General features: G+C 40.0%; 1 protein-coding gene across 4 annotated transcripts in view; it reads left to right on the top strand.

Moving 5' to 3' along the window:
- The window catches only part of LOC124621912 (protein tramtrack, beta isoform-like), a 142,125-nt gene that overhangs the window by 69,685 nt on the left and 45,320 nt on the right, over positions 1-27,120 (top strand). For all 4 annotated transcript variants that reach the window (XM_047147414.1, XM_047147415.1, XM_047147417.1 and 1 more), the window contains exons 7-9: positions 10,112-10,195; positions 10,954-11,035; positions 12,454-12,690. In XM_047147414.1, the coding sequence (XP_047003370.1) occupies positions 10,112-10,195; positions 10,954-11,035; positions 12,454-12,690 (403 nt within the window). The remainder of the gene's footprint in view (positions 1-10,111; positions 10,196-10,953; positions 11,036-12,453; positions 12,691-27,120) is intronic.

Here is a 27,120-nt window from a genome sequence, read left to right as displayed (position 1 = left end):
GTACAAGCTGCACTAAGATGGTAGCACTAAACACAGACTGCAGTATGTACTAAAGACAGTGTTCATATGCTGCCGCCAGCAATGAAAGGTGTTCATGTTGTTGAACGTTTTCCACACTGCTCACGAATGACTGGTGATCCATCACACTAAATCGTGGTCACTCATTAAGCGAGTATTTTTACAATTTGTTTTGCTCATTATGCGAATTGCTTGTTATGGGAGGTGCTCGTTAAGCGGCATTCCACTGTGTGTGTGTGTGTGTGTGTGTGTGTGTGTGTGTGTGTGTGTGGGGGGGGGGGGGGGGGGGTTCAGTGTCGATCGATGCCTGGTACCTCAGAATGGCTCATGCTGTTGATCTGTAAATGTAATCATTTTGTGTACTCCATATGGACTGTTGCAACAATAAATCTTGAGTGAATTGGAAACCGCAAAATGGACGTACTAATTTTTTTCCGGCAGTGTAGCATAGTTCATTTACTGCTTTTATTGTCTCGTTCACTATTCTGATTCCTCCAGCATTACCTGATTTAATTCAACTATAGTCCAGTACACTGGTGTAGTTTTGTTCTTAAAACCTGTCCTCAAGACAGTAATATCCAGCTATTCAGTTGATCTTCCAACACCTTTCCTGATTCTGATATAATTTCAAAGTTGTTAGTAGACCATAAAGTTTTTATGTTCTTTTGAACTTTTAATACTATTTCCACATTTTTTGTGATGGGTTCCATTGCTGCGTGCTCAATGTACTGAATCATTAACATGGTGTAGAGGCTAAAACCCTAACTCACTCCCATCTTGACCAGTGTCACCCTCTCATCTCTGGCTAAGAACTGCAGGGTGTTACTACCTCCCACTCCCTGTATTTTATTCCTGATAAATTAAGAATTTCAAAGAACATATTCTACCAACATTGTCAAAAACTTCATCTAAGACTATAACTGTAGGTTTGCCATTTTTCAATTGATCTTCCAAAATAAGTCCTAATGACATGTTATTACAAGGTTTTTCTAGGAAGTAATGCTACTAGTTTATTCTGACAATTCTATTGACAGGGGTGTGTTCTACCTGTCAAACTATAGTTCAATTCTTTTATCTTGGCGGTTCGCGCATGCCCGCCAAGACGCGGGAGATTGCTGCGTTGCCAGTTGTACACGCCAAGAGAAGCAGCGCCATAGTATAGTTCGTAAACTTACGTTTAGGGGGGAGCGCACAGTTTATGAAGTAAAGCCACCACGGCCGCATTAACCCTTTCGCTGCTACAGAGACGTGCTCCCCGCATTCTGCGATGTCCGCGATTTTGTCATCATTGTATTGCTCGCCTGTGCAGACATATGGTGTTTCGACTGCTTTGACACACTTTATCATTCGATTTCATAAAAACTATTTGGCCCAAAAATTTGATTTTTACACATCTTCTTGACTGATACCTTCCCCCCATAAATGACTTAATTTTGTTTCGATGTTCAACGCAGTTATTGTGCAGCTTAGATGTAGTAAACCATTGCACGAAATTTTGAAGAGTTTGCAGAGGTAAAAGTCCATAGCGTATACTTTCCATATGGTCGATTTTAGTTGCCACTAGAAATTTCAAAAAATTACTTTCAAATGAATAAAATTCATGAAATAAGACACTTCGATATTGTTTTTTAATAAAGAAAATATTAAGCACCAAACAAGGTTTGAACTTAGAACCTCTCGTTTAGGAGCCATACACTTTAACCATTACGCTAACGCAGCTCGTCATTCAATGCATCTCCTGGAGGACTTAAAAATATCATGCAAAATACCGACAATCACTGTTGGTATGACTATGAATTACTCACGTTTCGTCGAAGTACAATAGGAAATAACAATTACCGCTTGTTCTTTTTTGCAAAAAGGCGGTTAGTGAGAATGATACAAACACCTTTCCTTGCTATTGCCTGAATTAGGAGGCTTATTGCTTGTTTGGTTTAATTAATTAATAGTATATGAAGCAATTGGTATAAAGAATGCTTTTTCCAAACTTCCTATAAAAGAAAGTCTGCTATCAAGACATAGCTTTTGTTCAATTACTTTATTAATGACTGATTCTAAAACTGAAGACACTCGTCCGTGCTCTGCACTGCAGTCGAGCTCTGGCAACGTCATTCTCTGTTCATTGGCTGACTGTGTTTTGTGACGTCAGATGCGCAGAACGACCCTAAACTCGGCCGCCGTCATAAATGATGCGCACTTTAGTTGATGGGGGTTGCTAGCTTCCCAACACGACCAAACCCATTTCCTCCAATGGTATGCAATCAAATTTGGTGTGAAAGGTGGAAAGTCTGCTGTTGAAATGTTTCCAGTTACTGTACAGACATTTTGGAATTAATGTCTGTCAAAACAGCAGGTGTTTCGATGGCACAGGATTTTTTGTGGAAGGCCAGGATGATGCTGAAAATAAAACTCAATCTGGACATCAGTGAACATCAGAAGGTGGAGGTTATGAGACTCGTGTGCATAAAAATTTGAACACTGACTATAGAATGATTGTTTGACGGATAACAATTGTAGAAGAAGAAAGTGTGTGCAAAAATAGTCTCAAAAATTTTGGCTGGCGGCCACAAGTGCTAGTTTGTGCTGAACTTTGAGGGTTGTGTGGAAATGATGATATGTTTTTGGCCAATGTGTAATGGGACATGAGTTGTAGGTTTTTTCATACTATCCTGAGACAAATAGGCAGAATTCTGAGCGGGACACCCCGCCCACTGCTGTCCAAGAAGACCAGCATGAGCAGATCGAATGTGAAAGTAATGTTCATTGTTTTTTACAATGCTAGTGGTATACACCACAGGTTCATATTTTCTGGACAGACCATCAGTGCTGCCTTTATATGAAAGTGCTCAAAGACTGAAGAAATAGGACCTTGCATGTCAGGCCACAATCACTAGTTCAGAAACTCCACCGAGATAATGTGTCTAGCCACACTGCTTTCTATGTGAGGGTTATATGGTCAAAAATGACATGGCAACATCCTCCTACATTTCTGAACTATCCCCCCCTGCCCCCCCTGGCTCAAGATACCTCGAAAGGGCACTTGTTTCGAGACAATCAACAATGTGAAAGCTGCTGTTACTGTGCCCTATAGGAAATTCCAACCCACGCCTTCCAGGATGCTGAAAACTCTTGGAAATCTTACTGACTAAAATGTATTGGCCCAGGTGGGTCCGGCCTGAAAAAATTTTGATGAATTGTACTGTTTTAATCAGTAAATCAGTTTTTATGGGCTCAGTGACATTGTGTTCTGGATAAACCGGTACATTTCTCTGGAACCTAAACTAATTTTACTTGTGGTCAGTTTCAACCTTACTTTTTATTCTCATGTAAATAATTAATATTGTAATTTTGCAGCAATGACTTACGGAACAAATGGTTTGGCAATTTTAACATGTGTTATTGGGATTACTACATTCTTCTTCAAGTCTCTGGTTATTTCAGCAATCCTTATATATCTTGAATATTATCTGTAACAGTTTTGGTCGTTTCTTCCAAAGATGTTCATACTTCTCAAGGAGATTATTTTGCTCCAGGTGCCTTGTTTCCATGTAAGTCTTTCAGAGCTCCAGCAAATTTTTCTTGCAGTACCACTCTGCCATCTCATCTCCACCTTACCTTTCATTTTCCCCCTCTTTGCTTCACACTAGTTTGTCATCTGAGCTCTTTATATTCATTCTGCTGCTTTTCTTTTGTCCAGAGATTTCTTTAGTTTTCCTATAAGCTGCATATATCTTTTGCTTTGTAATGCGTAATTCTACAGCTTTAGATTTCTCTTCTAACTTGTCTGTGTAACCATTTTGCATTTTGTCAACATCATTTCCTAGACATCTATATTCCTTTCTGTGGGCTTTTTTGCCTTGTTTCTATACTGTCTCCTTTCATCAGTTGAATTAAATTCCTTATGTGGTGTCCAAGGATTTCTGCTGGATCTTGCCTTTTTGCTCATGTGATCCTCTACTGGCTTCACTATTTCATCACTTACAGCTACTTGATTATTTCCCGTTTTATTCAGTATTTGCCCAATGCTCGTTTCGCAACTCTCAAGAAGCTCTGGTTCTTCATCATATCCAGGTCCCAGGTCCCCTCTCTCTGATTTGTTACTGTCTGTAGTTTCTTCAGTTTGTATCTGTAGCTTGTAATCGAGAAATTTTGGTCAGAGTCCACAATGGCTCCTGGTAATGTTGGGCAGTTTAAAATCTGATTTCAAAATCCCTTACTTGTCATTATGTTAGGGCCTAGGCATCTCACCATGTAGTGATTCAGCTTGGTGGATACTTGTTGTGAGTAATCGACAAAAATTAATTTCAGAATTTCTTCTGATCTACAAGAGCCTTAAATATAGCATAAATTACAAAACGGCTCTGTAGCCTAGTGGTTAATTTACTTGCTGAATGCTGAGAACTTAAGTTTAAATACTGTCAAATGTAATCAATGTTTTAAAATCTTTATTGAAAAGGATGTGACCATTATTGTCATTAATATTTTTCCCCCTTTCTGATACTTTCTTTAATAGTTTTAATCATGATATTAACTATTTTGCTTGTCCCAATCTTTTATTCCTGTAGTCTTTGCCCATGTGATTTGAATTCTTGTATATATTTACTTCAATTTAATTCCATGCTTTTCATCTTTTTAAGTTTCACCCATGTTGTTGCAGTTGTAAGTCCCGTTAGTCATTTTGCATTAATTTTTATTTTATTTATAAAACAATGTTAATTCTGCATTATTTTGTTCATTGTGTGTGAGCATAACTTGTATTAAATGTTTGTGTGCTGTTTATCATCCAAAGAAGTGTACATGTTGCAAAGAAAACAAAATTTTCATTGCCATTGTGCAGTCAGCATAAATAATTATTTCGTCTATTGTTTTTAAGAAATAGAATTATGTTTTCAAACATTTAAATATAAGAAAGATAAAGAAAAACAATTAAACCACATGGACAAAGATTGCAAATGGAAAAAAGAATAGAAGGCAGTAAAAAATCAGAAGAAATTAAAAAGTTACTGCAATGATTAAAATGATGTGACAAAGTATTACAAATGAAGAAAGTACATTTAAAACAGTTAATTGAAAAAAAAAAGTAGTCCTTTTGATAAAATCATAGAAAATAAGTAGGTTGCGTACAATAGGATTTGAACCCACAACCTTCAGTGTGCATGTCAAGTAACTCTACAGCTAGGCTACAGAGCCATTTTGTAATTAATGTCATTTTTAATGCTCTAGTGGATTATAAGAAATTCTGAAATTCTGTTTTGTTGATACTCGCAAACTAGAACTCACCATGGTGAATGGTTGCAGTTTATTGTAACCTACACCACCATATTCGTAGGTGGTCTCAGAAAGTTGATCTCGCACCTTGGGACATTTCCTTGTGAGTTGTGCTCTGTGAAAAATTCTGCTAGGCAGCTTTCCATGCATTTCTTTCCCACAGTCCCCGTTCTCCTCAAGTGTTTCCTTCTCTTCCTTTTCCTCTTATCAAATTCCAGCACCCTGTCACAATTAAATTTTTGTTCTCTCCCCCCCCCCTCCCCCGCCCCCCTCCCCCCCCCCCACCCCCTCCCCCACCCCAATGAATTAAATAATTCCTTTTATTTCATCAGATACCCTTTCAGTCCCATGTTCATTTGTGGTGGGTCTTGGCGTTGTGACTATTTTGGCTAAAATTCTTTCTGCTGCTGCATTTTGGTATTTCCTGCTGTGTGTAACTTGTGTAACTTCATTCTATAAATTTTTCTATTTAAGTTCTCTAACACTCCTACTCGATGAAGGGGACATCTCTCTTTGGGCATAGGGAAATAAAAAGTATGCTGAATATGATGATATAATTTTATTCTGTACACTTTTGTCTTGAAGAAATATTCTTTGTGTTCGCACCGGACACTCTATGTAACTGCTGCACTGGGTGGAAGCACCGAACTGGGACATTGGTCATCAGCGTAAATTCCCAGAGCTCTGCCATTGGACCTGTAATAACAAAATAATTTTGCATAAGGCTGCAGTCACAGTGGCACTGGTATCTTGTGGAGTCCATGAATGACAGACAGCTGAAGACAGCTGACCTTTTCAAATCAGAATGCCACTATGTGCATGGTCACAATGTAGTCAATCTCATTGCTCAAACATACGGATTTTAAGTGACACTCAGTGAAATTCAAATCAGTTTGTTTTCTTCAGCCATATTGACCGACACAACACGAAACATTGATTGTGAGAAAGTGATAAGTGTAGTCACAGGAGGAGTTTGTGGCGTCTTGAGGACGAAAAATGTCGTAATTGAGATACAGTTTGGAATTTGTGAACTGAAGTTGCAGTTTTAGTGGAAACCACAAGTAGAGAAAAACTTCATCAGAAATTTTAAATGTAAATTACAACCACAAAAAATAATTTGTTTAAGTGAGAAGGATGGTGTATCTTATACCTGGAAAGTTACTGTAGTGGATCTTTTTTGGGTTGTGGTAGGTGGAAATTGGCTGTCTAGAATTTGTTATTACTGCCTACTGGCATTTTTATGCCAGTAGGGTGGTGATTCTGTTACATGAAGTAGTTTGCAAATGCGGCGTATGGGTTTCCACTTCTCATTGCATTAGGTGTTTAGAATATCTTATTTGAAACTTCATGTTTGTCTTTCACACATTTACTGAACGACAGTCATTGGAGGGTAATTGACATGTCTGCACAACTTCAAAAATAAATTCAGCAAAACGGTGTTTGTAATCTTGTTTTTCAAGATCACCATGAATCATCTTGAGCTTGTAAAGCTGATGACCCAACATGAAACACGTTTGGATAACAAAAGATAATTTCGAGTACTTGTAGGGGTGTTATTTGAGCTCTGTTAAAACATAAAATACCCACATTAAAAATGCAGTTCTGCCTCAGCCAAAAGTAGCAATGATATTTCGGTTTTCAACATCTGGTGATTACAACTTTCCATTATTTAGGCCTGTATTATGTTCTGTAAAGTACAATTTCCAAGTTTTAGTGTGGTATGTTGGCTGCTATTTACGATGCGCTAAAAACTAATTTAAAAGCTAACATTTTCATTCTTGCACCCTAAATACTACAAAATTTATTCTGTACAAAGTTTTGGAGCTATGCTTCATGCAAGCGCACTAAAAGACACTATAATTTAGTATATTTTCTTTAATAAAAACTGCTCTTAATAAGAAATAATGGTTCCACCAGAAATCTTCTTACTTCCTTTGTCAAATCCACTGGGCAAGTGTTTAAAGTGCCTTGAAGTTTCCAGTACTAGAATCTGATTATCTGAATGTACATTCAGTATTGCATTAATTTACAACATTTTTTTAATGAGCTTCTTTGAAACCATAAATCTATCTTTCATTAATTAAATAATACTTGCATACTAACACAGATTTTATCCATGTATCATACAATAGAATCATATCTACTTTCTATGCATATGTGAATCATTGTGTGTTCACAACCTCATTGGCAAAACCTTTATACATTGAAGTCGCACATTATACCTCTGTAGCATAATAAATATTTGGAACATGTTTTGGAGAGACCCTTACTACGGTGTATCTTTGAAACTACATATTTTCATAATAAACATGCTTAAATATGAAAAATGTCACATACAGCAATTAGCTTCAGAGGTGGCTGTCTCCTTGGACGCTAACCCGTGGTCGGAGAAGCATTACGACATCTCGAAGCTAAAGCGTTTTTGACATTTGTTGCATGGCGTTTTTGCCTTGTCGGACGTTTTTGCATTCTGGGACATTTTTGCCTTGTCGGACGTTTTTGCCTTGTCAGATGTTTTTGCATTGTCTGGCAATTCCAGTAACTGAGGACAGAGTGTACAGTACTCACTATGTTCTTTTCGAGACAGATGTAGTTCATTTACATACATTCGGCATTGTTTTAATAGCAAATGCTGCATTGCAGCACTCATCTCCAAACACAGAGGCATCATGGTATCCATCCCAGCCTTGAAGCTTAAAATCTAGCCTACTTCGTAGGTAGAATAGATTCTAACCACCTTGACCCCACCAAAAACTGGCAAAGGAGGTCGGATGCACCATGACTGAGCTGTCGGCTGATGTTATCAGCTGACGTCTGATGACTGTTCAATGCTACTGTGAACACTGCCTAAGCCATTTTCAATTATTGTCCATCAGCCTAAAGAGATAATTGAAAAATACTAAGATCTAACAAAATAGTGACGTGTTGAGTATTGAGACAAATATAATTTTCTTTGCCCAAAAAATTGAGACAGAAGTGAGCATAGAAAATAGACTTTTGAAAATATCACAAAACATCTTTGTGCGCTGATAGAGAATTCAATTCAGAATGCTGGCATCAAATTATGATCAAAATCATATGTATCATTCTCAGATTATGTTTCCCGCAAACTTGAAAAATACAGTTTTGAGAAAAATGTGTTTGAAGTTTTGGGTTACATTTTATTTCGTTAAGTTAAACATACATCTAGTCAGTGGTCTCCGGTCCATACAACAATCCTTTCAGATCCAAAAGGAGGTTCTCCGTCTTCTTCATGCCCATGTTGGTCCTGTGGACCTCTTTAACAGCTTCTGTCATTTGCTGCTCTACTTGCTCGATACACTTTTTCTCTGCTTTTGTGCAGAAGTTGTAAAAGACTGGTCTGATCTCAAGTTCTAACCTATTCATAATTTCCACAATCCCTGTTAGGCATTGGAATTGTGTGCTGACACTTTGGTCGCCGTGTCGACTATTTTTTTTTTTTTTTTCTGTGAATCGTTTTTAGAGAAACTTTTTGCAAATTGTCTTGTAACTTGATATGAAGTGTCTGGCAAATTTGAATGAACACTACAATAACTTAGACAACTTGGAGAACATTATAAGCAAAAAAGAATGTTCCAAAGAGGACTACCCTGTTAAGGAATGTAACTTCTTTTTGTTCCTAGTTACTGTGTTTTCCTGAATATTATGCTCTCAGATATCTAGTACACCTCTGAAACATTTGACCTGAGAAGGTGCCATTATTATTAAACCAAACAATATACAGCGGAACCTCAATTTCACGTTCTCTGATTTTATGTTTTTCATGATTCTGTGGCATATGCCCCTGTGAAAGACCCGTGAAATCAATGCTAAAAGTTCACCCATTTAACATCTCTTCCTAGTAAGGTTTACCTCAATTCTAAGTTCTTACTCAGTGTCTCATTTGACTTCACTCCGTTTTCATCCTATTGACGTTTGATGTGACTGAACGAGTTATAAGTGGCACAGAAGGCAGATGGTTCTTACCATGAGTGGTGGCGAAGTTACGGGAACATTTTTGCTGTTGGGGAGAGGGAAGACGTGAGAGAGGAAATGCTGATGTAATCCACTATTTGTGTTGCCAACACAACTTGTTATATTCAGCTTCACCGTGCAATTATGGTACTCCTACTGCTAGGTTGCAGTGGTAGTCTAAAATAATGCCTCTCTTTCATGTGCTTTAACCAGGAGAAAATTACCTAGTAATATACAGAAAAGAATGGTTGACGTAATTAATAGTAAATACTTAAAGTGCTTATTTAACTGTTTAACATGTAACTACCAACTTTCTTTGGTATCTGGATTATTACATTTAAAAATGTTGATAAAGAAACTGATATTAAAAAAATTACGAGAGAGGAAAGAAAGTTATAGTGGCAGAAATGATACTGAATTCATGAAGTGAGATGATAAGAGTGGAATGGAAAATTGAGATATAATGCTTGGAGAGTAAGCATTTTCAGAAGAGATCATTGACAGATAGTGGATCTTGTAGTGTTTGGCACCATTTGTTTTATTATTATTATTATTTCTCCAGAGCTCATTTATTGTGTGTGTAAGGTAGAAATTGGCCACTTCTATAACATCAGTATACATTATAGTGGAAAACTGTACCCAGACCTTTTATAATTCAACATCTTAACAGTTTTTCTGAACCTCCAACTCAAATTTCCCTAGCTCACGCATGTGACAAAAGCACTGGGTCTTCAGTTCACTTGACAATTTGCTTGTGCTACAGCATCACCTGAAGTATTGTGAACATCTGACAATTGTGAAATGTTGATTCATTTTAGATTGTTCTTTTATTTTGTGTTTTTACTTTCAGATAAAGGTAGAGCCTCCAGACATAAGGGACATTGATGAGGAAGGTTGTGGCAGTTGGGAACCACCAAAGTTAGTGATAGACATGGTAAGCATCTTCCTCCTTGACTATTTGGTGCATGGTCAGCACATCTTGGCACAGTGTTACACCGTCCGGGTTATCTGGATACTTCCCACTGACACCAACCTATCAGAACTCCGGAGATGGGAACTTGCCCTTCAATATTTTCTCTCTTCCCATTTCCCACCAGGCCTCAACCTCCACTAATTTCAAGTTGCCGCCTCCCGTACATCACTTGTCATTCAACAACATCTTTGGCCCTATACTTCCGCCTTGGCTGATGTCTCTGCCCAACCTCTCTGCCTTTACACATGTCTGCCTGTGTCTGTATATGTGCAGATGGATATGTGTGTGTGTGTGTGTGCGCGCGCAAGTGTATACCTGTCCTTTATCCCCCCTAAGGTAAGTCTTTCCGCTCCCGGGATTGGAATGACTCTTTACCCTCTCTCTTAAAACCCACATCCTTTTGTCTTTCCCTCTCCTTCCCTCTTTCCTGATGAAGCAACCTAGGGTTGCGAAAGCTTGAAATTTGTGTGTGTGTTTGTGTGTTTTTTATTGTGTCTATCTACCAGCGCTTTCTCGTTTGGTAAGTCACAGCATCTTTGTTTTTTATATATATTTTCCCCACGTGGAATGTGTCTTTCTATTATACTCATACCATTAATTTGAACCCTATATCATATAGTCATAGACATGGTAAGAATCTTCCTTCTAGACCATATCTTATTCATTTACATTTTCAGTGTTGGCATACTTGTGTTTTAAGTTTTCACATACCGTTTCAGCCTGATGGGAAAGAAAATAGCACTAAGACTGAGTCCATGTCCAAGAGCAAGTCTTCAACAAGAGGACATAAAACTACTAAGGGTAATTTCAAAATTTAAATTTCTGTAAAAACTTAAGTTTCAGTAACTCAACTGCATAATATTTTTGCAGGAAGGGTAAAATTCTTGCATGTCTTCTTTCTCTTGTTTAGTTGTATTTGCTATAGAGACCCCCCCCCCCCCCCACACACACACACACACACACACACTCATTCCTATGTTGAATTATAGGATCTTAAATAGTTAAATGCCAGCGAAATCAGTATTTTCTATTTGTAGATAGAAGACACAGACAGATATGGAGAGAGACCAGGAGGGTCTCTTGTCTAAAACGAAGAAATTTAGTTGTAGCCAGTATCAGTTAGTGAGTTGAAATTTATATTAAAATGATGCACAATATAACTCCACTTTTACATTCTCTGAATTAACATTTTCCCTGCATGTACTTAATTTTCTATTTTATTTTGTGTGTGTTGCTTAATTTTTTTTTATTGTTAATTTGCACTTCCTCATGTGTTACCATGATAATAAATTCCTACCGTTTACATGTAATGAAACAATGTTCATAGAGAGAAACAGAAAAATAATGGCATCATTGACATAAAATGATGCTGGCAGTGTGTTGGCTTTTTAAGTAGCATTCACAAACATTGGTGGGGGAGGGGACCATAACATGCATCAGCTATGATATGCAGGAATACATCTTGATTTGCAAGGTATTTGTTTGGTTGAGACCTGACATTAGAGCTAAAATTGTACTGTGCTTTTCAACTGATTTCATGTCTACAGAATTATATTTCATTGTGCTGCAATGTATCCACACACAAATAACAAAATTGTAGTGACTTTTATGGAACGCAATTCTCTCAATGGATCTACCCTTCACACACACACACACACACACACACACACACACACACACACACACACACACACAAGCCAGCAAAAATTCACTAGAAGAATTTGAAGCAAACTATAATTCTGAATGTTTTGGTAAAAATGTATGAACTATCAATGTGTCCATGAAATGAAATGTAAATCTTATGTAAGACTAAGGATTTCAAATGTAAGGTAAGTAAAATTAATAAAATTACTTACTGATGTTTTGTAAAGTACTAGTATGTTCTTCAAAAGTAATTTCCTACCATTTACATTTTCCTGTAATTTACACTATTTTTTTCAAGTCCCTTGAAAAGTCTAAAAGTGGAGGTTTGACTGAAATATGAATTTTCTGTCAGTTATATGTGTCTTCTTTCTTTTATTATGCTTGTGGCACCTATTTGTCTACCATGTATTGAAGCATGTTACTTCTCTCCTTCCTGAGCAAGGAACTGTTAGTTCCAAAAGCTATATTAAGTATCAGATTTCTCATTTTATTTTGTTTAATAACTTAACCTAAACTGAGTAATCGGGAATGCTGTACATTTTGTGCTAAAAATTAATTTCTTGTGCTTCACATAGGTGGGTCGCCATCAGAACGTGCTAATACTCGCAATGCAGATTACAGTCAAGCTGCCGGAAGTAGCAACGATCAGGAAGATAAAGTCCTGACTGCAGTTCAAGAGCAAGAATTGGAGCTGGAACGTAGGCAGGCATGTGAGTGGTTGCGGAAAAGAGCTGGGAAGATACCGAGACCTCCAAATGCGTTTATGATATTTGCAAATGAATGGAGGCGCAAACTCGCTTTTGAGCATCCAAGTAAGTAATTTGTCGGTATGTATTACACCAAATACTATTAGAAAATGTTGCTAAATGTGAAAGAGTAAGATCGTTCATGGCAGCCAGAGACAGTGAAACTCATGCTGAAGTCTGAAATGTGACTGGCGAAAGATTAGAATCTGAAATACATTGCAGTGATGTGACTGATGTAAATCAATAGTGCGCTATATGTAACAATTGTCAGAGGTACTCAAATTGCAAAAAAAAAAAAATTAAAATAGTGTTTAATTTCTAGTTGTTGTTGTTGTTGTGGTCTTCAGTTCTGAGACTGGTTTGATGCAGCTCTCCATGCTACCCTATCATGTGCAAGTTTCTTCATCTCCCAGTACCTACTGCAACCTACATCCTTCTGAAACTGCTTAGTGTATTCATCTCTTGGTCTCCCTCTACGATTTTTACCCTCCACACTGCCCTCCAATGCTAAATTTGTGATCCCTTGATGCCTCAGAACATGTCCTACTAACTGGCCCCTTCTTCTCGTCAAATTGTGCCACAAACTCCTCTTCTCCCCAATTCTATTCAATACCTCCTTATTAGTTATGTGATCTACTCATCTAATCTTCAGGATTCTTCTGTAGCACCACATTTCGAAAGCTTCTATTCTCTTCCTGTCCAAACTATTTATCGTCCATGTTTCAGTTCCATACATGGCTACACTCCATACGAATACTTTCAGAAAAGACTTCCTGACACTTAAATCTATACTTGATGTTAACAAATTTCTCTTCTTCAGGAAAGCTTTCCTTGCCATTGCCAGTCTACATTTTATATCCTCTCTACTTCGACTATCATCAGTTATTTTGCTCCCCAAATAGCAAAACTCCTTTCCTACTTTAAGTGTCTCATTTCCTTATCTAATTCCCTCAGCATCGCCCGACTGAATTCGACTACATTCCATTATCCTCGTTTTGCTTTTGTTGATGTTCATCTTATACCCTCCTTTCAAGACACAGTCCATTCCGTTCAACTGCTCTTCCAAATCCTTTGCTGTTTCTGACAGAATTACAATGTCATCGTCGAATCTCAAAGTTTTTATTTCTTCTCCATGGATTTTAATACCTACTCCGAATTTTTCTTTTGTTTCATTTACTGCTTGCTCAATATACAGATTGAATAACATTGGGGAGAGGCTACAACCCTGTCTCACTCCCTTCCCAACCACTGCTTCCCTTTCATGTCCCTCGACTCTTATAACTGCCATCTGGTTTCTGTACAAATTGTAAATAGCCTTTCGCTCCCTGTATTTTACCCTTACCACCTTTAGAATTTGAAAGAGAGTATTCCAGTCAACATTGTCAAAAGCTTTCTCTAAGTCTACAAATGCTAGAAATGTAGGTTTGCCTTTCCTTAATCTTTCTTCTAAGATAAGTCGTAAGGTCAGTATTGCCTCACGTGTTCCAAAATTTCTACGGAATCCAAACTGATCTTCCCCGAGGTCGGCTTCTACCAGTTTTTCCATTCGTCTGTAAAGAATTCGTGTTAGTATTTTGCAGCTGTGACTTATTAAACTGATAGTTCGGTAATTTACACATCTGTCAACACCTGCTTTCTTTGGGATTGGAATTATTATATTCTTCTTGAAGTCTGAGGGTATTTCGCCTGTCTCATACGTCTTGCTCACCAGATGGTAGAGTTTTGTCAGGACTGGCTCTCCCAAGGCCGTCAGTAGTTCTAATGGAATGTTGTCTACTCCTGGGGCCTTGTTTCGACTCGGGTCTTTTAGCGCTCTGTCAAACTCTTCATGCAGTATCGTATCTCCCATTTCATCTTCATCTACATTCTCTTTCATTTCCATAATATTGTCCTCAAGTACATTGCCCTTGTATAGACCCTCTATACACTCCTTCCACCTTTCTGCTTTCCCTTCTTTGCCTAGAACTAGGTTTCCATCTGAGTTCTTGATATTCATACAAGTGGTTTTCTTTTCTCCAAAGGTCTCCTTAATTTTCCTGTAGGCAGTATCTATCTTACCCCAGTGAGATAAGCATGTACATCCTTACATTTGTCCTCTAGCCGTCCCTGCTTAGCCATTTTGCACTTCCTGTCGATCTCATTTTTGAGACGCTTGTATTCCTTTTTGCCTGCTTCATTTACTGCATTCTTATATTTTCTCCTTTCATCAATTAAATTCAATATTTCTTCCGTAACCCAAGGAGTTCTACTAGCCCTTGTCTTTTTACCTACTTGATCCTCTGCTGCCTTAACTACTTCATCCCTCAAAGCTACCCATTCTTCTTCTACTGTTTTTCTTTCCCCCCATTCCTGCCATTTGTTCCCTTACGCTCTCCCTGAATCTCTGCACAACCTCTGGTGCTTTCAGTTTATCCAGGTCCCATCTCCTTAAATTCCCACTTTTTTGCAGTTTCTTCAGTTTTAATCTACAGTTCATAACCAATAGATTGTGGTCAGAATCCACATCTGCCCCTGGAAATGTCTTACAATTTAAAACCTGGTTCCTAAATCTCTGTCTTACCATTATATAATCTATCTGAAACCTTCTAGTATCTCCAGGGTTCTTCCATGTATACAAGCTTCTTTCATGATTCTTGAACCAAGTGTTAGCTATGATTAAGTTATGCTCTGTGCAAAATTCTACCAGGCGGCTTCCTCTTTCATTTCTTACCCTCGATCCATATTCACCTACTATGTTTTCTTCTCTTCTTTTTCCTACTGTCGAATTCCAGTCACCCATGACTATTAAATTTTCGTCTCCCTTCACTACCTGAATAATTTCTTTTATCTCATCATACATTTCATCAATTTCTTCATCATCTGCAGAGCTAGTTGGCATATAAACTTGTACTACTGTAGTAGGCATGGGCTTCGTGTCTATCTTGGCCACAATAATGTGTTCACTATGCTGTTTGTAGTAGCTTATCCACTCTCCTATTTTTCTATTCATTATTAAACCTACTCCTGCATTACCCTATTTGATTTTGTATTTACAACCCTGTATTCACCTGACCAAAAGTTTTGTTCCTCCTGCCACCGAACTTCACTAATTCCCACATAACAAACTTTAACCTATCCATTTCCCTTTTTAAATTTTCTAACCTACCTGCCCGATTAAGGGATCTGACATTCCACGCTCCGATCCATAGAACGTCAGTTTTCTTTCTCCTGATAACGACGTCCTCTTGAGTAGTCCCCGCCCGGAGATCCGAATGGGGGACTATTTTACCTCCGGAATATTTTACCCAAGAGGACGCCATCATCAGTTAACCATACAGTAAAGCTGCATGCCCTCGGGAAAAATTACGGCTGTAGCTTCCTCTTGCTTTCAGCTGTTCGCAGTACCAGCACAGCAAGGCTGTTTTGGTTATTGTTACAAGGCCAGATCAGTCAATCATCCAGACTTGCTCCTGCAACTACTGAAAAGGCTGCTGCCCCTCTTCAGGAACCACACGTTTGTCTGGCCTCTTAAGAGATACCCCTCCGTTGTGGTTGCACCTACGGCAAGGCCATCTGTATCGCCTCCCCACCAACAGCAAGGTCCATGGTTCATGGGGGGGGGGGGGGGGGGGGGGGGAGTTCTAGTTAATACTTTGAAAATAATATTTAATTTCTACCTTAATACTTGAGAAAGAATATTTAATTTCTGCCTTAATACTGCAGAAAGAATACTTAATTTTTACCGTAATACGTCATTGGAAAGGTTTTGATAAAAATTAGGACTTACCATATGATTTAGGTGCCTGAATTATGTAATTAATGATTACCTTTGCCCCCCCTCAATAAGATCTCTATCTGGCATATTAAACTGCAATATAAAGCATCATCCCCCCCCCCCCCCCCCCACTCTCTCTCTCTCTCTCTCTCTCCTCCCTCTCTCTCTTTCTCTCTCTCCCTCCCTCCCTCCCTCCCCTCCTCCCCCCTCCCTCATTTGTGTGTGTGTGAGAGAGAGAGAGAGAGAGAGAGAGCTATCAGTGTTTCAGCTTAATATTGCAATATTTTGTAGCACCAGCTGAGTCTACCATTAAAAAAGGAATATTTTTGGCAATAGGGTTCATTGTGGATCAGATGTGTAGAGTGAGTGGGCGCCATGCCACTGAGGCGCACTAGAGTTTTTTACAGCAGGCAGGGCAAGTTTGAGAGCAGACAGATTGTGGCTTCTGGAGGCTGAAATGTATTTTGCTGGCAGTAGGATCATTCTACGATCAACTGCAAATGCTGGTACTCCAAATTTTCTCAATAGTGTTCCTTGAAAAGAATGTCACCTTTCCTCCATGTGTTCCCATTTGAGGTCCCAAAACATCTCCTTAACACTTGCGTGTTATTCAAGCGTACGGATAATAAATCTACAGGCCCCCCATTGAATTACTTCCAAGTCTTCTTTTATCCAACCTGGTGCGGATCCCAAAACTTGAGTAGTACCTCAAGAATAGGTCGCGCACTAGCATTCTACATTCGGTGCCCTTATAGGTTAATCACACTTTCTGAAAATTCTGCCAATAAACCAAAGTCAGTAACTCTCCTTACTGATCACAATTTTCATATGCTAATTTCATTTCATATTGCTTTGCACCGCTAGGCCCAGATAGTTAAACGATGTGAGTGTGTCAGACAGGACACTACTAATGCTGTATCCGAACATTAATGGTTTGTTTTTCCTACTGATCTGCATTATATTTTCCTACATTTAGAGTCGACTGCCATTCATCACAGCAATTAGAAGTTTTGTCAAAGTCATCTTGTAGCCTCCTACAGTCATTCAACTTCAACACCTTCCTGTTCAGCACGGCATCATAAGCAAACAACTGCAGATTGCTGCCCATCCTGTCTGCCAGATCATTTTTGTAATTAGAAAATAAGAGTGGTTCTATCACACTTCCTTAGGACACACTCAGCAATACTGTGTCACCAATGAACACTCACCATGGAGGACGGCATACTGGGTTCAATTACTTAAAAAGTATTTTGAGCCTCTCACATATCTGGGAACCTATTCTGTATGCTAGCCAGCCTTCTTGGCGGCCTTCCCACTAGTCTTGGGCCGCATCTCGAACGTATGCGCAACAGCAGCTAGCACTCTGCTCTAGTCAGCGGCTAGTGTTTTCATTAAAAGGTTGCAGTTGATTACCTTGTGAAATGATTTTTGGAAAACTAGGAGTATGGAATCTGCTTGTTGCCCTTCAGCCATAGTTTGCTGTATATCACGTGAGAAAAGGGCAAGGTGAGTTTCACAGTCTCTAATTTATGATATTCGCATTCAGAATACGTTCTACAACTCTGCAACAAACCGATGTTAAGGATATTGGTCTGAAATTTTTCGGCCCTTTTTTTAGCCTTCTTATGCAGGAGTCATTTGTGCTTTCTTCCAGTTGCTGGGGATGTTGTGCTGGACAAGAGATTTGCTATAAATGCCAGTGCTTTAGGGTACTCTTTGTAAAAGCAAATAGGGATTCCATCTTCATCTGGCAACTTATTTGTTTTCATCTCTTTCAGTTGTTTGTCTACACCATTATTACGAGGCATGTTTTTTAAGCAAGTACCATTTTGGCACGCCGCGGCCGCAGCGCTGCGGTCAGCGTTCTCCACATGCACACTGGGTACCTACATCTGTTGTCTACGCACTGACGCCATTAAGATCTGATTCTTCCTTGTTGACGTTGTGTACTGAGTGTTTAACATGCCTCCGATAATTGTGAGTCCCGTTGACTGTGAAGTACAGGCTGTTATAAGATTTCTTAGTGCTAAACGCCTAAAAGCGATCGATATTCGTCGTGAGATCTGTGCAGTTTACGGAGAACACATTATGGGCGATGGAATGGTAAGAAAGTGGATGAGAGCGTTTAAAGATGCCCGCACAAACGTGCGTGATGAACAATGGAGTGGGCGTCCTTCGGTCGTTAATAAAAGTTTGGTGCAGGAAGTGGACAACAAGGTGAGAGAAAACAGATGCTTCACAATTTCCTCCTTGTGGTATGACTTTCCTAATGTTTCTTGTAGTGTTTTGTATGGCATTGTGACTGAGCACTTGAATTACCGAAAATTGCGTGCACGTTGGATTTCGAAAATGTTGATGGATGTGCAAAAAACCAAAAGTTTAGACAGTGCATTGACTTTCCTTGAGCGGTTACACAATGATAGTGATGATTTCTTAAGCCAAATTGTTACAGGCGATCAGGCGATGAAACGTGGGTGGCCTACATCACACCAGAATCAAAGCAACAGTCCATCGAATGGTGGCATTCAGATTCACCCAGAAAAGTGAAGTTTAAGCAAACAATTTCTGCCCAGAAAATCATGTGCACAGTTTTCTGTGACTGAAAAGTAGTATTGCTTGTGGAATTTCTGCCTTTGCATAATATGCGCCGTTCAATTCAGAACAAAAGACGTGGCAAGTTGAGCAAGGGCATCGTTTTGCTGCAAGACAATGCCCGTCTGCGTGTGGCAAATCAGACCAAAGATCTCATCACATCTTTTCGATGGCAAACTCTAGATCATCCTCCGTACAGCCTTGATCTTGCACCCAGTTATTACCATCTGTTCCTGCACTTGAAGAAACACCTGGGCGGTCAGGGTCTTCAGGACGATGACGAAGTCAAAACAGTGGTGATGCAGTGGTTAACAAGTCTATGAGGAGGGTATTCAAAAACTGGTACAACGTTATGACAAGTGCCTCAATATTGATGGAAATTATGTAGAAAAGTAGATTAAGGTACAGGCTTTCATGTAAAAATAAAATTATTGAGATATCTTAGCACGTCTTTTTTTAAATTTCAAAACGGTACTTACTTAAAAAAAAAAAAACACGCCTTGTACTATGTCAGTCATATGGGACTCTGTGTGATGGTCAAACAATGGTATATTTGTACGATTCTCCTGTGTGAATAACTTCTTAAACACAGCATTTAAAACTAAGGCTTTCATTTTGCTCTCTTCGGCTGCCACACCAGACTGGATGGAAGCCTTTGAAACGCTTAGCGATTTTACAAAGGACCAGAATTTTTTAGGGTTCTCAGGCAGATCATTTGCTAAGCTGAGACAGTGGTAGTTGTTACATGCTTCACCCATAGGTCTTTTCACGGATGCATGAATCTTTACTAACCTTTACCTGTCTTCATTTTCGCATCCTCATATGAACCAAGAGTGCACGAGCGTTTGCATCGTTAACATTTCCCGAATTTCGTTGTTAACCCCCCTTACTAGACATGTACTTGCCCAGATCATGATTTACAATCTATTTAAACTTTGCCCATAGTTCCTGTATGCCCATCATACTGGAACTGAATGATTGCAATTCATTGTCTAAGTGAGATCCTAACAACTGCTTATCTGCTCTTTCTAGCAGAAACACTCTCCTAGCCTTATTGACTGATTTTTTAACTTTAGTAACCGTAGTTGCTATAATGACACCATGATCACAAATCCACGTCTCGATATCAGTGCCATCGATAATGTCCGGCCTGTTCGTAGTTACAAGGTTCAAGGTATTTCCATTGCGAGTGGATGCTGAACTTGCTGCTCAAGGCAGTTTTTGGTAAACTGATTTAAAAGTGCTTTGCAAACTTGTCTGTCTGCAACTCTTCCGGTGAATCCATGTGTACCAGTGCATACTCCACTGGTTAAAGTTGCCTGATCTGTATATCTTTGCGTTACCGACCACAGACTTTCTTAGAATGACTTTAGAACAGTCACAGGAGAGTTGGATGCCCGGTAAAAACATCCAACAATTAATTTGATTTCACCTAAAATTGTTATATGCAACTTCAGTAGAGACAATATTTTTGTCAACTGCAATGAACACTCCCCCTCCTGTGGCATCTAATCTCTCCTTCCAATAAACATTCCATGACTTGCTAAATATCTCAGAGCTTTTTACTTCAGGTTTTTATCTCTCAGTCCCAAGAATAGTTTGAGTTCATGAGCTTTTGTACTGATAAAATTTTGACAGTCAAAGCATCTTTTCTCCAATGCTACTGTCTGCGAATCTATTGGTGAGTGTTCATCAGAGTACCTCAAAACTACCAACTGGCCTAAAAAAATCCGTGCGGACTCCACTAGTGCTCTGCTACCCAAGTAGCTCCTTAATCTACCTCTATATCTACATGGCTACTCTCCAAATCACACTTAGTGCCTGGCAGAGGATTCACTGAACCACCTTCATAGACAGTCGAACAGCACGCAGAAGGAACAAACACTTAAATCCTTACCGAGCGAGGTGGCGCTGTGGCTAGCACACTGGACTCTCATTCGGGAGGACGACGGTTCAATCCCGCGTCTGGCCACCCTGATTTAGGTTTTCCGTGATTTCCCTAAATCGCTCCAGGCAAATGCCGGGATGGTTCCTGTGAAAGGGCACGGCCGACTTCCTTCCCCGTCCTTCCTTAATCGTATGAGACCGATGACCTCGCTGTCTGGTCTCCTTCCCCAAACAACCAACCAACCAACTTAAATCCTTCTGTGTGAGCTCTGATTTCCCGTATTTTATTGTGATGATCATTTCTCCCTCTCCCTTTGTAGGTTGGTGTCATCAAAATATTTTTGCATTTGGACAAGAAAGTTGGTGATTAAAATTTTGTGAGAAGATCCTGCCGCAACGAAGAACACCCTTGTTTTAATGTTGTCCACTTCATATCCTGTATCATGTCTGTTATACTCTCTCTCCTGTTTTGTGATAATACAAAATGTGCTGCCCTTCTTCGAACTTTCTCAATGTACTCCTTTAGTCCTATCTGGTAAGGATGCCACACCACTCAGCAGTACTCCAAAAGAGGACAGACAAGCATAGTGTAGGCAGTCTCTTTAGTATATCTGTTGCATCTTTTAAGTGTTCTGCCAATGAAACGCTGTCTTTGGTTTGCCTTCCCCACATCGTCTGCCATGCGTTCTTTCCAATTTAAGTTGTTCATAATTGTGATTCCTAGGTATTTAGTTCAATTTATGGTCTTTAAATTTGATGGAATTATCTTGTAACTGAAATTTAACAGATTCCTTTTAGCACTCTTGTGGATGACCTCACGCTTTTCATTATTTAAGGTCAGTTTCCAATTTTTGCTTCATACAGATATCTAAATAATTTTGCAGTTGGTTTTGATCTTCTGATGACTTTACAAGACGATAAATGACAGCATCATCTGCAAACAACAGATGGATGCACATGTTGTCTCCTAAATCGTTTATATAAATAAGGAACAACAAGAGGGCCTATAACAGTAACTCGGGGAATGCCAGAAATCACTTCCATTTATGTAGTGGAGCATGACCTAACAGGAAGAGTTTTACAATTCCCCACCTGCTAACACAGTATAAAAGTCTGCAGGCAAGACCGTCAAGAGTTGATGAAGTCTTTATTCGAGACCCTCCACTTGGCTCCAAACCAGAGGACACCAGTGCTGCAAATTGCAAGTGCTGCTTGCACCCTGCGCACAAGGCCAGCAGCCCTCACCACCACCACCACCACCACTACCACCACCGTCGCCGCCTCCACCAGCTACCAATATGGACTAAGGATGACCGCAGATCACAAATGACGGGTGTCTTTGGTACCTACTTGAGCCCTTAACAGACGACTGCACCCTGCTAGCATGATAGCCATAGGCAAGGCTGCCTCCATATCTTGGATGAGGCTCCCCTGTCCTAGGCGAACATATCGAATACACATAGGCTTTCTTTCCAGACCTGATGCATCTTCCTAAGTGACTCCATAATGCGTCTAATGTTGGCGTTCCCAATAACTAGCAAGCCTCTGCCCACATGTGCCTGCTCGGACCATTCTGAAGGAACAGCCAACTGTTCACTCACAGAGGGGATAGGCGAGGTCAGACTCCTACATTGACCTTCCACTTTGAACAATGCAGATGTGTTACATGTTGCCACTCACCTTGCTGTGAGGGCAGATCCATTCTGTCAGGTACACTAGGATGTGCTTCAGCAGAAGAACCCATGGGTGAAACAAACAACACGTGAGGTGTCCCATATGATGCACCAGATTCTCTGCCGCAGCTGCAACCCGAGGCAGCAACCTGAAGGCAGCTGACCATAGCCAAAACCACATAACAACAGTTTGCGAATTGTGGCCAGCTCTTCCTGCATCCACACACAGCGCGAACATATCCTCCTAATCCTAACTAGACTGAATGAAGTAGTAAACTATAAAAGCTGACAGATACTTAGATATGCAACTTGTTGCCCTCCTGAAGTACCACCAGTGGACTCTGATATGTTAATGAACTTTGTAGCTGGTTGCTGTTCTGAAGAAATGATAAAAGAGTTACGAATTGCCTGATTTTACACTTATAAAGTACTAGATTAAACATCTTAAATATAATTTACACAACATATACTACAAGAAAATAGAGGAAAAACAAAATACATAATTTGCTGCCCTGGAGATGTGTCACAGGTGACGGCTGGAGTGCTCACTCAAAGAGTACATTTGTCTAGAACCTACTGGTTTTACCCTGGACCTAAAAGGCAGAGTGTGATAAGTTTCAGATTATTCACCTTCGGTGTTTGTGGAGGGAATGCTGACTGGCACTCAGTCTGTGCAAAATGTTATTTGAGCAGTTCCAGCATCCCCACACATGCACGGCTTGTGAAACTTGACATGCATCAACTTCCATGGTCCAAACTTCTCTCCAGTCGAGCATGTGCGGGACACAATGGATCAATAAGTGGAGCAACTCGTCCACCCACAACTCTTGCAGAACTTCCTGAACTGGTGGAGTAAGTGTGAAATAACATCAGCCGAGGCAGTATTTGTTGCCTGTACTGTGCACCAGATGCGGTGTGGGCTGCTGGTGGCACAATTTACTAATGTACGTGTTTCATTATGAGACATTATTCGTTTCATGTTACACAGCTGGGCCACTGCACAGTTTCCATCAACATGTGGTGATTGGAGCTCTTCCACTGACTGGCGCAACCGCATGTTATATGTTACCAGATACATTAATTTCATACACTAGAAGATGGAATTTTAAAATCTCAAAACCAGCTGTTGTTTGAAGAACTAATTGGTACAACTGAAGTGGACACCTTCAAATTAATTATCATGCCTCTCAGTTGTGGATGTCCCACATACCAAATTTTGTGCACAACGAAAAGTCTGTTACAAGTAACAGCTTTTGGCTAAAGCCTTCCTTAGCAAAGAAAACGAACACACATTCACAAAACCAAGCACACCTCACGCACTCATGACTGCTACCACCAGCAGCGTCTACCAGAATCTGGAATGTGGCTGACATGTGAATAGCAATCAGGAGTGGGAAAGGGAAAGGAGAGGGATAGCAGGGTACAGGTGGGGTTGGAAGGGGGGGGGGGGGGGGAGGAAGAGCACTATCTGGTGGGGTGTTGCAGGGACTAGACTGCAGCGTTGAGGGTTAGGTTTGGAGGAAAAAATGGGGGATAGAAAAGGAGAGGAGCAGGGAAGGAGTAAGGATGGGTGGGTATATTGGCAGAGGGGGGCACACAAAGAGGGTGAGGGAATGTGAAATGGAAGGAAGTAATAAGACTAGGAGGCGGACACTGTTTAGTGGAGGCTGGGATAATTTTGGGAGTAAAGAATGTGTTGCAAGGATAACTTACATCTGCACAGTTCAGAAGAGCTGGTGGTGAAGGGGAGCCTCTAAATGGCCCAGGTTGAGAAGTAGCCATTGAAATCTAGCATTTTATGTTTGGCTGCATGTTATGCCACAGGCTGGTCTACATTGCTCTTGGGCAGTTTGGCGGAGGCCATTCATCCTGGTGGACAGCTGGTTGGTAGTCATACCAATATAAATAGCTGTGCAATGGTTGCAGCAGAACTGGTATACATCATCAAAGACTTACTCTCCTTCCCCCAACTCCTCCAATGGAAAAATTTCTTTGGCACCAAACCATCCAAGCAAGGCCAACCTAATTCCAACATTGAACCCGAGTCATTGTGACTACCTGGTGGAAGGCCTTTTCCAATTGTTTGAATTGTCCACATGTAAACTCTGCCAGAGAGATCCTATCCCAGTAGTCCACCATAACCTCCAATCCATCCTTGAAGCCTTAGGCCCTTTCCAGAACTTTTCTCTACCCTATGATACTCTGCACACCTACCTCCTACATGCTTCCCAAAATTCACAGACTCAACAACCCTGGACCATTGTTGCTGGTTATTGTGATGCCTCTGAAAAGATTACGGCTGTCATTGACAAACACCTCCAACCAATTTGCCATAATGTAGCCTCCAGTCTCAAAGACACCAACCACTTCATTCACCGACTACACCATTCCCACCCCTTTACCTCGTGGTTCCCTTCTGCTCACTGTGAATGCCACTTCTCTGTACACCAACATCCCTCATGCCCATGATCTGCTGCAATTTTAACACTATCTCACCCAGCATCCTCCAGATTCCAGACCCGGTACCTCATTCCTCGTCCACCAAACTACTTTATTGTAACACATACCTTCTTCTCCTTTGAATGAAAGACATATAAACAAATACACTGGGCATCTGCATGCCACCCTCTTACGCCAAGCTGCTTATGGGCCATGTAGAGAAAACTTCCCAAGTCTCCCAAACCCCGTACGCCTGGTGTGGTCAGTTTCATTGATGATATCTGCAGGATCTAGACTCAGGGACAAGACATCCTACCCTCATTCTTTCACGGTGTCAACACCTTATCTCACTTCACCAAGCCCTCTTCAACTCAGCATGTCACTTTCCTAGACATTGATCTACATCTTTGTGATGGCTCCATACACATCTCTGTCCACATGAAAACCACCAACAACCAATAGTACCTGCATTTTGACAGCTGCCAACCATCCCACGTAAAAAAAAAAAATCACTTCCATGCAGCCTTGCCACCTGGGGTGGTGTATCTGTAGTGACAACACCACCATTTCCCATTAACCAGAAGGTCTCACCAAGGCCTTCACAGATAGGTATTCCCCACACACCCCAGTCCTCTGCTGCAACCATTGCACAGCATTTTGTATTGGTATGACTACAATCAGCTGTCCACGAGGATGAATGGCCACTGCCAAACTCTGGCCAAGAGTGTAGTAGACCATCCTGCTGAAAAATATGCAGCTGAACATAACATCCTAGATTTCAGTGGCTGCTTTGCAACCAAAGCCATCTGGATCCTACAATATGTTACTGGTATATTGGAAAACTTGGAAGAGTATTCTGACGTTTCTTTCCTGACAGTTTTCAATTCAGCCATGTAAAGGCGCATAGCCCGAATGCAGAGAAGCATGATCGGATCTTTGGTACCTTTGTTATTTCAATTAGCATTATATATATATATATATATATATATATATATATATATATGCGTTTGCTTGCTTTCAAGTAGATTCCTTACCCTTTGACTAATTAATAGGATCACACATGCCCCTGCCAGAGACAGGCTTCGAGCCTGCGACCGTAACGGCTGCGCGAATCTTCACAAAGTTGAATTTCTTCAGCTGTGATATAGCACATGGAAATTATTCATTTTGATTTCCCTCCCTGGGTAAAATAGTTAGAGAGAGAGAGAGAGAGAGAGAGAGAGAGAGAGAGAGAGAGAGAGAGAGACCGGGCGGGGGGGAGTAAAAATAAAACCTTGAAGTTCTGGAAAACAATGCGTGATGTTCCATAAGTCTAACAATTTCATGTTGATGAATACACTATCGAAAGATCAATATATGATAATATTTTTCAGAGACCGTTACCAGTCGCAAAATTTATCGATACCAATATTATTTAATGAAGCAACATGTTTCAAGGTATGAACCTTATCAGGCTACATTGGTAATACAAATCATTTAACAAAAGTTCACACAGATATTAAAGTTGTTTTGTATAGTCTGGATATGTGCTGTTGTCATGTTTTTTTTTTTTCATGTTGGGTGGGTGTCCTCTTATGGTGTGTTTAGTTACCTCCCATGCTGTGGCTCATTGAAGTTGGTAACCACTGTTCACAAATTTGCAGAAGGTGCCTACAACACAGAACGAACGAAGGTTGTTTTGATTCAACTGTTGATTCTATTGTTCTCAGTTTTGATTCAACTATTGATATGTTGAAACTGGTGTTAGTCAGTTGGAATGTCTGCTGCACATCTTGCTGTCACATCACTGGTGTTGGTCGACGAAATAGGTTACGATGAGAGGCTGATGATTTTATTTTAAAGATTACAGTATGAGAATTATTTAAAAGTATTGCAAATATATTGCTGGAATATGGATTTGTGTAGACACCCTTAATTTTGACTTGTTTTGTATTTTAACAGTATTGAATTGAAGTTGGTGAAGAAATGGGTGAATTCTTGAACTCCCTAATTTCATTTAGGCTTTCATATTTTTCCACTTTAGGCCATGGATGAATATTTTCATTTTCTCCATGGTGTCCATTTCCCTCTTCACTAAATTATGTGGTACGTAAAGGTTGTTCGCTATTGCAGCACTGTTCTCATTCATCTCTAGTTGTTCTGTATCTGACA

Source organism: Schistocerca americana, chromosome 7 (genome assembly GCF_021461395.2).
Source record: "Schistocerca americana isolate TAMUIC-IGC-003095 chromosome 7, iqSchAmer2.1, whole genome shotgun sequence".
NCBI classification, from domain to species: domain Eukaryota; kingdom Metazoa; phylum Arthropoda; class Insecta; order Orthoptera; family Acrididae; genus Schistocerca; species Schistocerca americana.
Note: the sequence above shows the minus strand (reverse complement) of the source record. Positions and strands in the feature narration are given on the sequence as shown.